This window comes from Lithobates pipiens, unplaced genomic scaffold, assembly GCF_037356315.1.
Source record: "Lithobates pipiens isolate NorthernLeopardFrog02 unplaced genomic scaffold, aLitPip1_a1.2 Scaffold_8, whole genome shotgun sequence".
In the NCBI taxonomy this organism is placed as follows: domain Eukaryota; kingdom Metazoa; phylum Chordata; class Amphibia; order Anura; family Ranidae; genus Lithobates; species Lithobates pipiens.
The window spans coordinates 596,259,353-596,274,858 of NW_027507903.1; the positions used below are offsets into that span (position 1 = coordinate 596,259,353).

General features: G+C 41.7%; 1 protein-coding gene across 1 annotated transcript in view; it reads right to left on the minus strand.

Moving 5' to 3' along the window:
• LOC143962295 (complement C3-like) overlaps positions 1–15,506 on the minus strand; it is a 324,990-nt gene that overhangs the window by 104,340 nt on the left and 205,144 nt on the right. The window contains exons 22-23 of the mRNA XM_077471597.1: positions 6,922–7,087; positions 4,185–4,187 (exon numbers count right to left, since the gene is read on the minus strand). Of these exons, the coding sequence (XP_077327723.1) occupies positions 4,185–4,187; positions 6,922–7,087 (169 nt within the window). The remainder of the gene's footprint in view (positions 1–4,184; positions 4,188–6,921; positions 7,088–15,506) is intronic.

The window sequence follows — 15,506 nt, forward strand, 5'->3', positions numbered from 1 at the left end:
ACATATTCAAACATGATAAACAAATGCAGATATCAATCTGTCTTCCATATGTGACAGTACCTTCTCATACAAATACTCAAGTTGGATTTGATAACAGCAAAAAATGAATCAAAAAATAGCGATAATGATAAACAAATCTCATGCATTGGTCGGAGCCTCCCCAAACTTGTAAGTCAAGGGGGGACCAGTGCTAAAGTGGTGCATGTGCGAAATTGAATCAAGCACATAAACATAGTTGTCAAACATGTAATATTGCCGCCATATATACTGTATTACAAATCCGTCACCTGGGAAAGTTTACTCACAATTGTATTGTATCGAGGTAGGTCTGTGCGTGTCAAGGTGGCAATGCCTGATGATGGTCTATCGTTGTGTGGGTTTAGATGGATCTTGATAACTTGCTGACAGTATACAGCTGAAAATTGTATGTGCGTTACCATAGCAACTGTTAATACGTGCTATCTATTTTGATGAGATTCCGGTCGCATGGCGGAATTACGTCCCGACGTATAGCACGAACGGTAACGGCTCAACCAATCCCTGGTGTGCGCATTGCATCACCATGTAAGGGAGGTGTTAGAAGAGACGTACGTCCCTCTGACCACGAGGCTGAGGCGTGTACGTTTGAACGTCACGTAATGTATCCCCTATGTAAAACCATGGAGGAGGGGCATGCAGGCTTCGCGCAGTTTTGCCGCGTTGTGCACGTCATCGCCTTGAATAGATGCCGCGCGTCACGCCTCGTGGTGCGAGACGTGCACAACGCGGCAAAACGGCGCGAAGCCTGCATGCCCCTCCTCCATGGTTTTACATAGGGGATACATTACGTGACGTTCAAACGTACACGCCTCAGGCTCGTGGTCAGAGGGACGTACGTCTCTTCTAACACCTCCCTTACATGGTGATGCAATGCGCACACCAGGGATTGGTTGAGCCGTTACGTTCGTGCTATACGTCGGGACGTAATACCGCCATGCGACCGGAATCTCATCAAAATAGATAGCACGTATTAACAGTTGCTATGGTAACGCACATACAATTTTCAGCTGTATACTGTCAGCAAGTTATCAAGATCCATCTAAACCCACACAACGATAGACCATCATCAGACATTGCCACCTTGACACGCACAGACCTACCTCGATACAATACAATTGTGAGTAAACTTTCCCAGGTGACGGATTTGTAATACAGTATATATGGCGGCAATATTACATGTTTGACAACTATGTTTATGTGCTTGATTCAATTTCGCACGTGCACCACTTTAGCACTGGTCCCCCCTTGACTTACAAGTTTGGGGAGGCTCCGACCAATGCATGAGATTTGTTTATCATTATCGCTATTTTTTGATTCATTTTTTGCTGTTATCAAATTCAACTTGAGTATTTGTATGAGAAGGTACTGTCACATATGGATGACAGATTGATATCTGCATTTGTTTATCATGTTTGAATATGTTTACCTTGGTTTGACATGATTGTTTATTTTACCTGTAAGGGGTTGTCCCAGACTGAAGTCTCCGCCCCTTTTGTAGGCGGAACTGTCTCAGACACTCCATAAATTTGCTAGCAATGTGGTGGGCTCCAACATGCCCCTGTCGAAGACATATGTGTCGAAACGCGTCGGGCTAGCTGTTGGCACCCTACATTGCTTTTACTTTCATTTTTATCTAATCTTTTTGTGATCACTAAGTCATAAAATATTTTATATAATTTTTGGACTTTTAAATAAATTTGCCGTTTTATACCGTCTGACCCGCACCATGTGGAGCTCTCTTTTTCCTTTCTCTTTTTTGGCCTAAAAACCCTTAACATCTTTCACCCTATTTTGGGGTGATCGGAGTATCGGTGTTGATCGTGCTACGTCCGAGTTGGATAAGAAACCATCCTGATTTTCCATCCGTGAAACACATCGCTTGGCACACAGTCGGTTGGAGTTCTCTCACCAGTTTGACGGACCCTCATCAATCCACCCCCTGGCCCTAGATTGGGACCCCAAGCTTTACAGACTCAACTGTCATATGACCGTGTGAGTCCAACACAGTTGGTAAGAGTATTTATCTACTTCCCTAATGTCTACAGACAAGCTGTTTTACATGGGCATATCTGTTTAGCAAGATCCCTCTCTTTCCTTGAAATGGCCTAACCATCTTTGCACCAGTTACATCACGGAAGTTCATACCCATTCCATTGGACTTTGTTTTATGTATATGGACTTTCACATGTGACCATTTATTTGGAATTTTTTGTGTATGTGTTGATCACATTCACTATTACAGAAGCGCTACACTATTTTTTACCTTTTGATATAATATTTCACAGCAGGGCATGTTCCTGCGCCCACCGAGAGTAACTGTGAGTACTTATAGTGTTGTGGCAACAGCACCGCAACCACCAAAGGCCCAATTTTTCTACCACTGTTCAACAATGGCATATAATTACAATTCTTGATATAATCATTCACAGCAGGGCACTCCAGCGCCCACCAAAAGTCATTTTGAGGACTTTTATTTACTTTTATTACAAAGAGAAAAGAGAAAATTGACAAATTATACTAAAAACACCATGTGTAAAGATCCATCCAATACACGATGATTTTGAATAATTTATTTTGAACTCAGTCAGTATAGTTTAATATGGTGCTCGACATGTTGCACTCAAAACGAGTTTCATCAGGAGCATTATATATATATATATATATATATATATATATATATATATATATATATATATATATATATATATATATATATATATATATATATATATATAGCATTGCAGTGCTGTATGGATAGATATATAATAGATTAGATACAAAATATATATAAAACAATATAAAAAATGTTCCAAAAATACCAATATATAAACATAGATTAAACAAAAAAAATTATAAAATAAATAATCACATTGTATACAGAAATAAGGGCATCTGAATAGTCAAGGATCAGAAGGCTGGGAAATTTCGCTCTCACCTGCAATAGGTTCACAAAAAGCCAATCAATCAGCGATAACCGAATAAAAAACACCCAAGAGGGGCCTCAGCAGCAGATAAATGGAAACATCTGGACCTTAGTAGGTCGGCGGCGTATTTTTGCAGTGGACTACTCTTTTGTTTTGAGCAGTTGGGGGTTGCGTTTCCCCTATCGTGCCATAGATTGGCCTTGGTTGGCCCTTTTGTTTGACAATATTGATTCTATCAGGTAATTTAAGTACATAATCACAAACTACTTACATTCTTGGAAATCGCAATATTTGTGATTTTTTTTCAGCAGTACTATTTAATAAAATGTATTTATTTATTTTCTATATCATTTAATTCAGACTGTTATTAAGGAGAGTCTCTCTGTAAGCTACTAAGGTCCAGATGTTTCCATTTATCTACTGCTGAGGCCCCCCTTGGGTGTTTTTTATTCGGTTATCGCTGATTGATTGGCTTTTTGTGAACCTATTGCAGGTGAGAGCGAAATTTCCTAGCCTTCTGATCCTTGACTATTCAGATGCCCTTATTTCTGTATACAATGGGATTATTTATTTTATAATTTTTTTTGTTTAATATATGTTTATATGTTGGTATTTTTTGGAACATTTTTTGTATTGTTTTATATATATTTTGTATCTAATCTATTATATATCTATCCATACAGCACTACAATGCTATATATATATATATATACAATGCTCCTGATGAAACTCGTTTTGAGTGAAACATGTCGAGCACCGTATTAAACTATACTGACTGAGTTCAAAAGAAATTCTTCAAAATCATTGTGTATTGGATGGATCTTTACACATGGTGTTTTTAGCATAATTTGTGTCAGGTCACCTTGAGGTGAGGTGACAGATGCACAGGAGGGATCAGAAGTGCACCGCAAGGTTGTGGACCCTACGGCTGACTGCTGCGGACGGGAGACAGATCCCCCTGGGGTTAGAGCGTAAGATTCCCTGGGGCGCGGGGTCTAAGAGCCAGCAGGTGTTCACCAGCGCCTCTAGCGGTGAGGATGGACTTGGCTGCAACTGGCTCCAGGTCGCGACCCCCAGGGTCCCCCAGCTCACACCCACAGTAGGCAACAGGAGGATAGGGATAGTGAGGGACAAAGCCAAGGTCGGGGCCACAAGCAGACAGGAATAGTCAGGGACACGCCAAAAGGTCAGGATCACAGGCAAACAGGGATAGTCAAGGACACGCTAAAGTCGGTAACGGAACAACACTAGAGCACACGGCAGGTAACAGGAAGCTAACACACAAAGGTTGATCAGCCCTGATGGCTTGCAGTGCACAGGTTAATATAGGGTTCCCTGATAGGGCCTGGGGTGGAGCCATGCTTAGAGGAGAGGTTATAAAAACTACCAGGTGGAAGTGGCTGGCCTCTTAGTCTGAAAAGATGAGGGGAGGTAAGCAAACACAGGAAGATCACTGCATAACCATGACAATTTGTCAATTTTCTCTTTTTTCTTTGTAATAAACTTTGAGATTTTTTATCGTTGATCTATTGTGTCTGATCCCTAGGGGCCCTCCCTACACTATGTAATATCGATACTTTAAAAATGTACCATTTCAAAATTACAAACAGATTCTACTTAACACAACAAACCTACACAGTCCCTGTCTTGTTTGCACCGCCTGTATACTGCTGTTCTGAGTATATAGGGCCTGGGGGCCCCAAGCCTTTCCTTTTTTTTTATATTTGGATACGGGGTTCCCCTTAATATCCGTACAAGACCCAAAGGGGCTGGTAATGGGCAGGGAGGCTACCCATGCCATTTTTCTCAATGAACCAGACATTACAATAAAACCGCAAGCAGTTTTAAATGACTTTTTTTCAGTTAAATGTCATTTTGTGCAGGGACTGTTCTAAACACGGGAAACACGTGGCACTTCACAGGCATGCTATAGACACCCCACAGGCACGATATTTAAAGGAATATTTCACTTTTTTTCCACTTTAATCGTCATTAAAATCAGCACTCCTGAAAAAACGGACGTTTTTAAAAACATTTTAGACATTGACCCATGTCCCCTGGGGCAGGAGCCAGGTCTCCAAACCCTTTTAAGGACAAGATCTTGCATATTAGCCATTAAAATTAGCACTTTTTATTTTGAATGTTTGAGTCCCATAGACTTCAGTGGGGTTCTAAAGTTTGCACAAATTTTTGGTCCGTTCGAAAGTTCTGGTGCAAACCGAACTGGGGGGTTTTCGGCTTATCCCTAATAACTACCCTAGTCTAATAAATGATGTTATGGACAAACTCCCAAGATATAGGACTACTCAATGTCGAGCTCAAAGCAATTAGAAGACAACTAGAGTTACACGAATTGTCTATTGAAAGCATGAGTGCAGCTCTAACAGGTTTATGCGAAATGACCCAAGATTATGAATGTTGTACATGGATTCACAATACCAGCCTGGAAATCCCAGACTACTATGATGTTATTAATCAACATCGAACACAGTTAAATGAATTAATGAAACAAGCAAGGGACATAGGTAATTATGGATGGAACCCCTTTTCTAGTTTGGGTTTAGGTGGAATGTTTTCATGGTTAAAGGACGTAGTGATTATGATTATCATAGTACTATTGTTAGGATTGATAGGCTGCCTGATTTTCAGGCTTATTCTACTTTGTATTAGCAAATGCACTACACCAGACCAACCTTCTCATGCATATACACAATATCTCCACTTTTATATAAATGAATATAACAAACGTAGCAAGATCCGTAGGTTTCAGGAGGCTGCAGATCTGTAGAAAGTAATTCCATGACTTAAGATGGGGTTGAAAGGTTATGTTAAGCATCCATCTTGTTTCTGTCAGCCATCTTAATATTCACAAACTTCCATTTTACAATATGTACTTTAACTTCTCAGATAACTGTCTCAACATGAGATTCTTCTAACTCATTTGTTCTCACACACTTATTTAAAACTTTCACAAATTTTCTCAGCATTGCTTCAGCTACTGGAGAAAACATGAACCGTCTCACCGTTTTGTTATCTATTTCTCACATTCTTTTAGCTAGCTTAAAATAATGAACAAAAGCTTTTTGTTGTGACCACCTGTAACCATCTTCATTTCTAGTGTGCATGTCTTATTCTGTGTGATGTGTAAATTACTATATGAATCACATTGTGATAACTCAATACTATTAGTTCTCGATAGGACAGCATTGCGTGCGTGTCGTTTCTTTGTTCCTCGAGGAATAATTCCAGATATATCTGAAATTATATAATACATTGGATCTAAATACATTGGATCTGTGGTCTGAGAGGTTGAAGGGACAACCCTAGACACAGGATTAACCCTTTCACTTATCTGTTAGGCCCCTATCACACAGGGCAGACTTCATTTTGATCAGCCGGGATCTGTCTGCTCTGACCAGCAGGGGCTTAGCGGAGTGGACTCATGACAGGTCCGTGTTTCAGTTTCTGCATGTACAGTATACGGGGCTTACACTACATGCGGAGGTACCTCTTCTTGCGTGCATGATCATCAATGCCCGGGACCAGGCGGTGCCACGTCCATGTGAAAGTCCCCGATATGGCGGTACCCTGGCTTAGAGATGAGCCACAGTGTGTGCAGCAGATAAATGTACAGAGTTTTTCTGTAAAATGTTTTGTCCCATCGTGCTACACACCTTCCTTGTGTATGTTTCATTTAGGAGGGACACTGCTTAGCCTATGCCCTCTCCATCAGTCCATCGTACCTCTGCCACCTCACTCCGAGCACTAGTGCAGACCTCATGCATGCTCCACTTTAACTCCTACAGCTCTCCTGTACCATGCAGCCAGGTACATGAGGTCTCTACAGTACAAACAAATGGCCACTGCCCTCACCTATAACAAAGAGCACATGGAAGGGCAACCCATGCAAAACACACTATTGTTTCAGATTTTATCAGGTATCATATGAAGACCTTACCGTTAAATTTAAGTACGTTCCACTAATAGGAAACATTTCCTGGAACATCCCATCTGGTTTTTGCATGTACTGTACCAACCATTGGACAGAGCCACATAGAACGTCATCAGTAATGTGTATCATTCTTTTGGCCAAGGAGAAGATTTTGACAATGTATGCCGTAAGCCTGCAATGTAGAACACAATAGAAATGCCAATGTTTGTATGCATTGTACAAATGTTTAAAGTTCAATTCCAGCTAAAACTTTTTTCTTCAGTTTTGGTTTAAAGTTTGTAAAGATTGGAACTCCTAATACTGATTTTTATCCTGGGCCTCACAAGCCTGAAACATGAGATGTCTTCCTTATGCTATGTCCACATTCCTAATGTGAATAATCTGCAGAATGGGCGTTCTGCAAAGTGCAGAGGTTTTCAATGAGTGTAGCAAATCTGTTCTATGTCTCTTGATCTTGACTAAGTTTCTCTGCTTAGTAGAGACATGTCAGGTTATGTTATCCAAATAAATACTGTGCTTAGAGATCTATATAGCAGCTAGCACATCAATAGACATATATTGACCTAATTGGATTATAATAATTAGTGTAGGACTTACCGTAAATCAATACAAAAAACGGACAAATGAATGCAGTGCTTAAAATATAGATGTGTGCAAACAATGTAAATCGTGGAAAGATATAATACATATAATACATTGGACATTGGGGGCGACCGTATCTCTTTGGTTCCGCTGTATAGCATTCATTAAGTTTAACATCTAAGAATTAGGACAACTTGTTGATCTCTTTCCTACATTCACACCGGTACCAAGGCGCCCCTAAACCCATGAGTTTTACATTTTTGAGCAAACCGGGTCTTTATTTACTCCCTGCGACTATGCATGGTCTCCCCCTTATAATCTGCTAGCTGGTGCTTTTTACCCCTGTCTCCCTATTTCGGGGGAGGCACTTTAGCAACAGAACACTTTCTATCCTTTGGTTTCAGACTCATAGAGATACTATTGTGGTGGTCTCGCATTATCCCTGAGGAAGCCATTGTTAGCGAAACATTTTGGGGAATCAATACTCATCTGTGGCCACTTTTTCCTCCTTCTTTGGGTCGCCAGCAACCCATTGTATTGTACAGTATATGCTCTACTATTGATTTTAACCATTTTTTTATATTTTGATTGTTGTTTGTTTTATGTTTTTTGTATTAATAGAAAAATAAACTATATTTTTACTTAATATGTTGTGATTCAGTTGTTGACAGTACCCTTATAATCCCACTCCTCCATAGCTTCATATAATACAAAGTGATGACACCACAGTGAAAAATCAAACCATCTGTAATAAAACAGTCCATAGTGTAATAAGGAGAGGGAAATTTCTCTTCTGTGTATAAATGGTCATGTGGTAAACTTTAAATAGTCCCCATCAATGTGTTCCATAACCAAGGTAAAGAGGAATTTCCCTCTCCTCATTGAAGTGTTTACACTTTGGACTATTTTATTACAGATTGTTATTGTTATTGGTGGGGTATTGTTCCTCCCACTGGCACCAACTGTAGTGCCCTATTGATCCCAATGATACCAATGATGAGGCAGTATGTCTTATCCTAATCCTAACAATGGGGCAATATTCCTCAAACTAATACTAATGAAGGGGCATTCATTACTACCATAGACGCTAGGGGATTTTCTATTCCCACTGGCCACAGTCTGGCCCCCTCAATGTCTGAAGGACAGTAAATTAGCCCTTTTGTTCAGAAAGAAGTTTGGAGATTCATTCACTAATGCCACGTACACACAAGCGGATTGTATGGCGTACTTAGTTCATCATACAATCCGACGGACAATCCGTCGTACTTTCCTCTGAACGGACTTGACCACACACGGATGCACAAACAGTCCGTCGAAAGCTTGCGCGATGACGTGTACAGCACGTACGACGGGACTAGAAATAGGAAGTCCAAGACACAGCAAAGCACCCTTCCGCTGTGTAAATCCTTTCTGGGCATGCACCATTCTTAGTCCGTCGAACTAGCATACTGACGACCGTATTGTCCGCTGAAACCAAAGTACGACGGACAGAATTTAGGAAAAACCGAAATTCTTAGTACCACTCCGGACTGCACGCTGAAAAAAGTCCGCTGAAGCCCACACACGAGCGGACTGTCCGCTGAAATGTGTTTCAACGGACTAAGTACGCCATACAATCCGCTCATGTGTACGCGGCATTAGGCTAGGTTTCCACTAGTCTGACTTTTCATGCGATTTGGGACTGAAAAGTCACATGACAAGTTGTACCCCATGATTTCCAATGAGTACCGTTCATATCTGTGCATCTTCAAGACGCAGCGACTTAAAAGTAGTCCCTGCACTACTTTGGTCCCACTTTGATGCGACTTGAGGTCCATAGACCTCAAGAATGCACAGGCATTGCTTCAAGTCACCTCAAAAAAAGCGGCAAAAAAAATTTGCAGCAAAATTGCGTGACTTTGGGGACGCAATAGTGGAAACATAGCCTAAAGGAACACACCTGCTGTTCTGCCCCATTGTTATATAATCTTTCTGTGTTGTATTGATTTACCAAGTTCATTTTTTTCTGTAGAATGCTGACAGTTTTGGGCAGAGCTTATTTTCTCAGAAAATAGGTGCAGGAACTCCCCCCTTCTGAATCACTTCTTGTTTCTGCCCCCTACCCACCTCTGAGCACCATCCTGTAGTTCCACCTCCTACCCACCTCCCAATATCGCGTCTTTTTATAGACTACAGAACCAAGTATCATTTTGTGGTGATAGAAGTAATTTGTATGAAATTTGTTAATAACAAGAAAAACAGTAAAGCAGATCTTCCATAGCCAGCAGCAGTAGACCCTTCCCAGCAACACTAGATTCCTCCTGCACCAATGGACCCCAACAACAATACAGGAAATCCCTGAGTTACAAACCTCCAACTTGCGAATGTCTCCTACTTAAAAATGGTGGCGCGCACATCGGAAAACATTAGAAAACTATTTTTGCGCATGTTCGGCTACTTGACAGAACATCGGAAAACATTGTCTCTGCCATTCTGCGCATGCGCTTCCAACTTACGAACAAATCCAGCTTAAGAACAAACCGGCAGTCCCTAACCCGTTCGCAACTCCAGGACTGCCTGTAGATCCCGGCAGCAACAACAGATTTTCAAGCAGCCAGCCCAGCCAGCATCAATAGATTCTCCAGTAACCAGCAACAGTAGACCCCCTCCCTCAACATTAAGTCCCTTCCAGCATAATTGATTCCCCCCCCTCCCCCAGCAACATAAACTCAACCAGTATAATAGATTCCTCACCAGCAACAATAGACTGCCACACAAATAGAGATGCCACCCGGAAACAATCGATCACCCAGCAGCCAGCAACAATAGACCTCTCCTCAACTGTAGATCTCTTCCAGCAACAAATGACCCCCCAGCAAAATAAGCCATCTCCCACCAGCAACAATAGATCCCCCATCAACAACAATAATAGAACCCCCCCCCCCCCCCCCACAGCAATAATAATAGCCCATCATGCAAAAATAGATCTTCAGGAACAATATATCCCCCAGCAGCCAGTATTAAAGACCTTTCAGCACACCTCAACACCTCTTGCCATCACATACATTCAGTGCTGAATGTGCCGGAACTGTGTTCCTCCCGTGTTGCCGCTGAAAAAAAGGCCTGGTTTTGGGCCACTGCAGCTTGTACAACGTACTGAGTGATTTGATTTCTCCCTCTGTCCTCTCCTCTTGTTTAGCACTAGCTAGTTATTTCATAGCTTCCCTGTTTCTTCCACATTTTTTCAGTCACTATTAGTTGTTCACAGAAGCAGGGGTTAGATAAGTCATTGGGGGTTATTTATGACAGAAAAAATTGGAGTACTGTCCGTGATACTTTTATTACTTTCAAAAATTTCATTTTCGTAACAAAAGGTAGAAGACACAGGCCTAAATGGCCAACAGATGACTTGATACAGCACGTTTACAAAGCAGAGTAAAACAATTTCTCATTACAACCTCAGACATTAATGGAGGGTGGAATGGGGATAGATGGGGGGTGGGATATGGCAGGTGACAAGAAATTTCCCATGTTGCAAACAGCCATTGAAAAATATAGTGCAAATTGTACTACTAAAAATAATATGAAAAACACCAGAGCAAAATGTAATAATGCATTAAAGTATTTGTACACCAATGCCAGAAGTCTGCCAAGCAAAATAGGTGAGTTGGAAGCTGTGGTGCATGAGGAGAGCTATGATGTAATCGGTATTGCTGAAACTTGGCTTCAATCCTCACATGACTGGGCTATTAATATTCCTGGCTATGCACTCTTTCGGAGAGACAGGGTAAAAAGGAAAGGTGGCGGGGTCTGTCTCTATGTGAGAAGTGATCTCAAAGCAAGTGTGAAAGAGGACCTGGTGGATGGAGAGTGTGATGAGTCTGAAGCATTATGGGTGGAACTGCATTTAGATGGGTGTAGTTCAAAGTTAATCGTTGGAGTTTGTTATAGACCACCCAATGTGAATGAGGAGGTGGAGACTCAGCTCCTTGCACAGATGGAAAGGGCTGCAAGGGCTGGGACAGTGATAATAATGGGGGATTTTAACTACCCAGAAATTGACTGGAGTAATGGCACTGCTGGGACAGTTAAAGGGCAAAAAATGATAAACCTATTACAGGACAATTTTATGGTCCAGTTTATTGAGGCCCCAACTAGGAATGAAGCTCTGTTGGACCTGGTAATCTCAAACCATGCAGAGCTTATTACTAATGTCCAGATAAAGGAACACCTGGGTAGCAGTGATCATAACATAATTTCCTTTGATGTTAGCGCTAAACAAGAAATACATACGGGAAAGATAAAAACACTCAACTTCAAGAGAGCAAATTTTCCAAGGATGAGGGCTACTCTCCAGGACTTAGACTGGGAGAGAATATTCGCTTCAATGGGCACAGAACAGAAATGGGAATTCTTCCAAAAGACTGTTTGGGACCTCACTGCAAAGTATATTCCCATGGGCAATAAATTTAAAAGGCTAAAAACAAAACCTATGTGGCTCACGGCCAAAGTTAAAAAAGCTATAAACTGTAAGAGAAGAGCTTTTAAAAAATATAAAAATGAAGGATCACTAGTGTCATTTAAATGTTACAAAGAAATTAACAGAATATGTAAAAGGGAAATCAAGGATGCAAAAATTCAAAACGAACGACAGATTGCAAAAGATAGTAGGACAAACCCCAAAAAATTCTTCAAATATATTAATAGTAAAAAGGTCAAGTCTGAGCATGTAGGCCCTTTACAAAACAATCTATAGTTGGTGACTGGGGACAAAGAGAAGGCTAATTTATTAAACACTTTCTTCAGCTCTGTGTACACAAAAGAGCATGGGGGAGCGCATGACCATAATGGGGGTGATAGTGACACAGCCCCAAATGATCCACAATGCCTCAAAAGTGATATGGTCCAGAAATACTTAGACGGAATAAAGGTGGATAAAGCACCTGGCCCTGATGGCATCCACCCACGGATCCTAAAAGAATTGAGCTCTGTAATTTCAGAGCCATTGTATCTAATTTTTAGGGACTCATTAATGACGGGAATAGTCCCACTGGATTGGCGCAGGGCGAACGTGGTGCCTATATTTAAAAAGGGATCAAAGTCTTTACCAAGTAACTATAGACCTGTTAGCTTAACTTCTATAGCTGGGAAGATACTGGAGCGTTTAATAAAAGACCACATCGACGAGTTCTTGCTGAACAAAAACACTTTAAGCAACAGACAACATGGATTCATGAAAGACAGAAGTTGTCAGACAAATCTGATTTCTTTTTATGAGGAGGTAAGTAAAACTTTGGACAGAGGGGTGGCAGTGGACGTGGTATACTTGGATTTTGCAAAAGCCTTCGATACAGTTCCCCACACACGGCTCATGTGTAAGGTAAAGTCTACAGGTTTGGAAATATCAGTTTGTAAATGGATAGAAAATTGGCTAAAAGACAGAATTCAGAGAGTAGTGGTTAATGACTCTTACTCTGAATGGTCTAAGGTTATCAGTGGTGTACCCCAAGGTTCAGTGCTGGGACCCTTACTTTTTAACATCTTTATAAATGATATTGGGTCTGGGATCAAAAGTAATATTTCTGTCTTTGCAGATGACACCAAGATATGCAGTGGAATAACGTCCTTACAGGATGTCTCCAATTTACAAGCCGACCTCAATACACTGTCTAATTGGGCGACTATGTGGCAGATGAGGTTTAATGTTGATAAATGTAAAGTTATGCACTTGGGGCCTAAGAATATGCATGCATCATACATGCTAGGGGGAGTACAACTGGGGGAATCCATAGTGGAGAAGGATCTGGGGGTTTTGGTAGACCATAAGCTCAATAACAACTTGCAATGCCAAGCTGCTGTTTCCAAAGCGAGCAAAGTCCTTTCTTGTATTAAGAGAGGTATGGACTCCAGAGAGAGAGATATAATTTTGCCCCTGTTCAAATCATTAGTAAGACCTCACCTGGAATATGCCGTTCAGTTTTGGGCACCAGTTCTCAAAAAGGATATCGAGGAACTGGAAAAAGTGCAGAGAAGGGCAACCAAACTGATAAAAGGCATGGAAGAACTCAGCTATGAGGAGAGATTAGAGGAACTAAATTTATTCACTCTTGAGAAGAGGAGATTAAGGGGGGATATGATCAACATGTTCAAATACATTAGGGGTCCATATAGTGAACTTGGTGTTGAGTTGTTCTCTGTACGGTCAACCCAGAGGACACGGGGGCACTCTTTACGTCTAGAGGAAAAGAGATTTCATCTTCAAGTACGGAAAGGTTTCTTCACAGTTAGAGCTGTGAAAATGTGGAATAGACTCCCGCCAGAGGTGGTTCTGGCCAGTTCAGTAGATTGCTTTAAGAAAGGCCTGGATACTTTCCTGATGGTACATAATATAACTAGGTACTAACATAGGTAAAGTTGATCCAGGGAAAATCCGATCGCCTCTTGGGGGATCAGGAAGGAATTTTTTTCCCCTGCTGTAGCAAATTGGAGCATGCTCTGCTGGGTTTTTTTTTTTCGCCTTCCTCTGGATCAATTGTGGGCATAAAATTGGGTATCTGGATTGTACGATTATTTTTTATTTTATTTATTTGTTTTTAAGGTTGAACTGGATGGACTTGTGTCTTTTTTCAACCTGACTAACTATGTAACTATGTAACTATGTAACCTTCTTAACAATTGTGCTGAATCCACCCACATAAGGCTACAGGAGTAACACTAAAACTGCCTTAGCCAGTGCTCAGTCAAGGGAGCTTCTGCCGAGAGACCAGGTCAAGGCAACTCCGAGGTAACAAATAAATAAAAAGACAAAAAACTAATTAAAACCCAAAAAGGTTTCTCGAGATTCTATAAGAGCACTATCTAAGGTAGGAACAAGATTCCGTGGTGCCTGCTGTAAATCACTGCCTGTGGGGCAAAGGAGGAACCGTGGCGGCCCCTAAATCACCCAGCACCCCTTACGGGATCAAGTTGTGCTGAGTGAGGGACTCGACCAGGATACCCCCCTGCTCCCGAGAAACCACACCTCCCGCCCCTATTATCACCCTTAGGCTCCCTCCTGTCATATCCGCTTCCACATATGTTTAACTTGAGGTCAACTGTCAGCCACCTGGGCCATGAATGAAAGGAAAGAAGAGAAAGGAAAGAAAAAGGGGTAGAGAGAGTGGGAGAGGGAAGGGTGAGGGACCCAGCAGAATCAAACCAAAAGGAAATGGAACTGTGCTATCTGCCCGATAACCATCGTTCTTAACCAAACTGCATGTGCTCATTATCCCAATGGGGTGTGGATCAAGGAGATGCCCATGTGAAAAAGGGCCCAAGGTTCCCAAATAATATAAAATTTGGAGCGGGTGTCGGAGAGTATACTAGACAGTTTTTCTTGGGACATTATCCATGAGATCTTTCTCTGAGCGGACTTAACGGAGACGGAGGGTTGTTTCCAAGCTTTTGCAATGGTGAGTTTGGCCCCTATTAGGATAGAATGGATCAATCTCCTGGTATTCCTGGGGGTCTTGGGAATCTGTTCATTAAGCAGAGCAATGGTAGGGGACCTGGGGACTCGGCACCCGGCAAACCCATCGATAATTTTGAAGATTTTCCTCCAAAAGGGGCGTAGCCTGGGGCATTCCCACCAGATATGGATCAGAGTGCCTGTAAGGTGACACCCTCTATAGCACAGCGGGTCTGCCGAGGGCTATATGTTGGCCAATCTGAATGGAGTGTAGTACCATCGCAGGATGGCTTTTAAGCTGGCCTATGTGAGAGATGTGTTTAGGATCCCTTTGTGGGATGTAAAGATTGCTGTGTGCCAGGACCCCAGGTCCCAATTGAACTGCAATTCTCCTTCCCATTTTTCCATAATAGAAGATTTAGACTTTGGCTGCGTCAGTGAAGAGTAAATGCTAGAGATACCTCCCCTCTGCTCCGGGCCCTGTCCACACCATATTTCATAATCTGTGAAGCTAGGAGGGAGTGTTTTTTCAGTCCAAATGGATTGTAGGAAGTGTGAAATTTGATGGAATCTGAATGGCTCA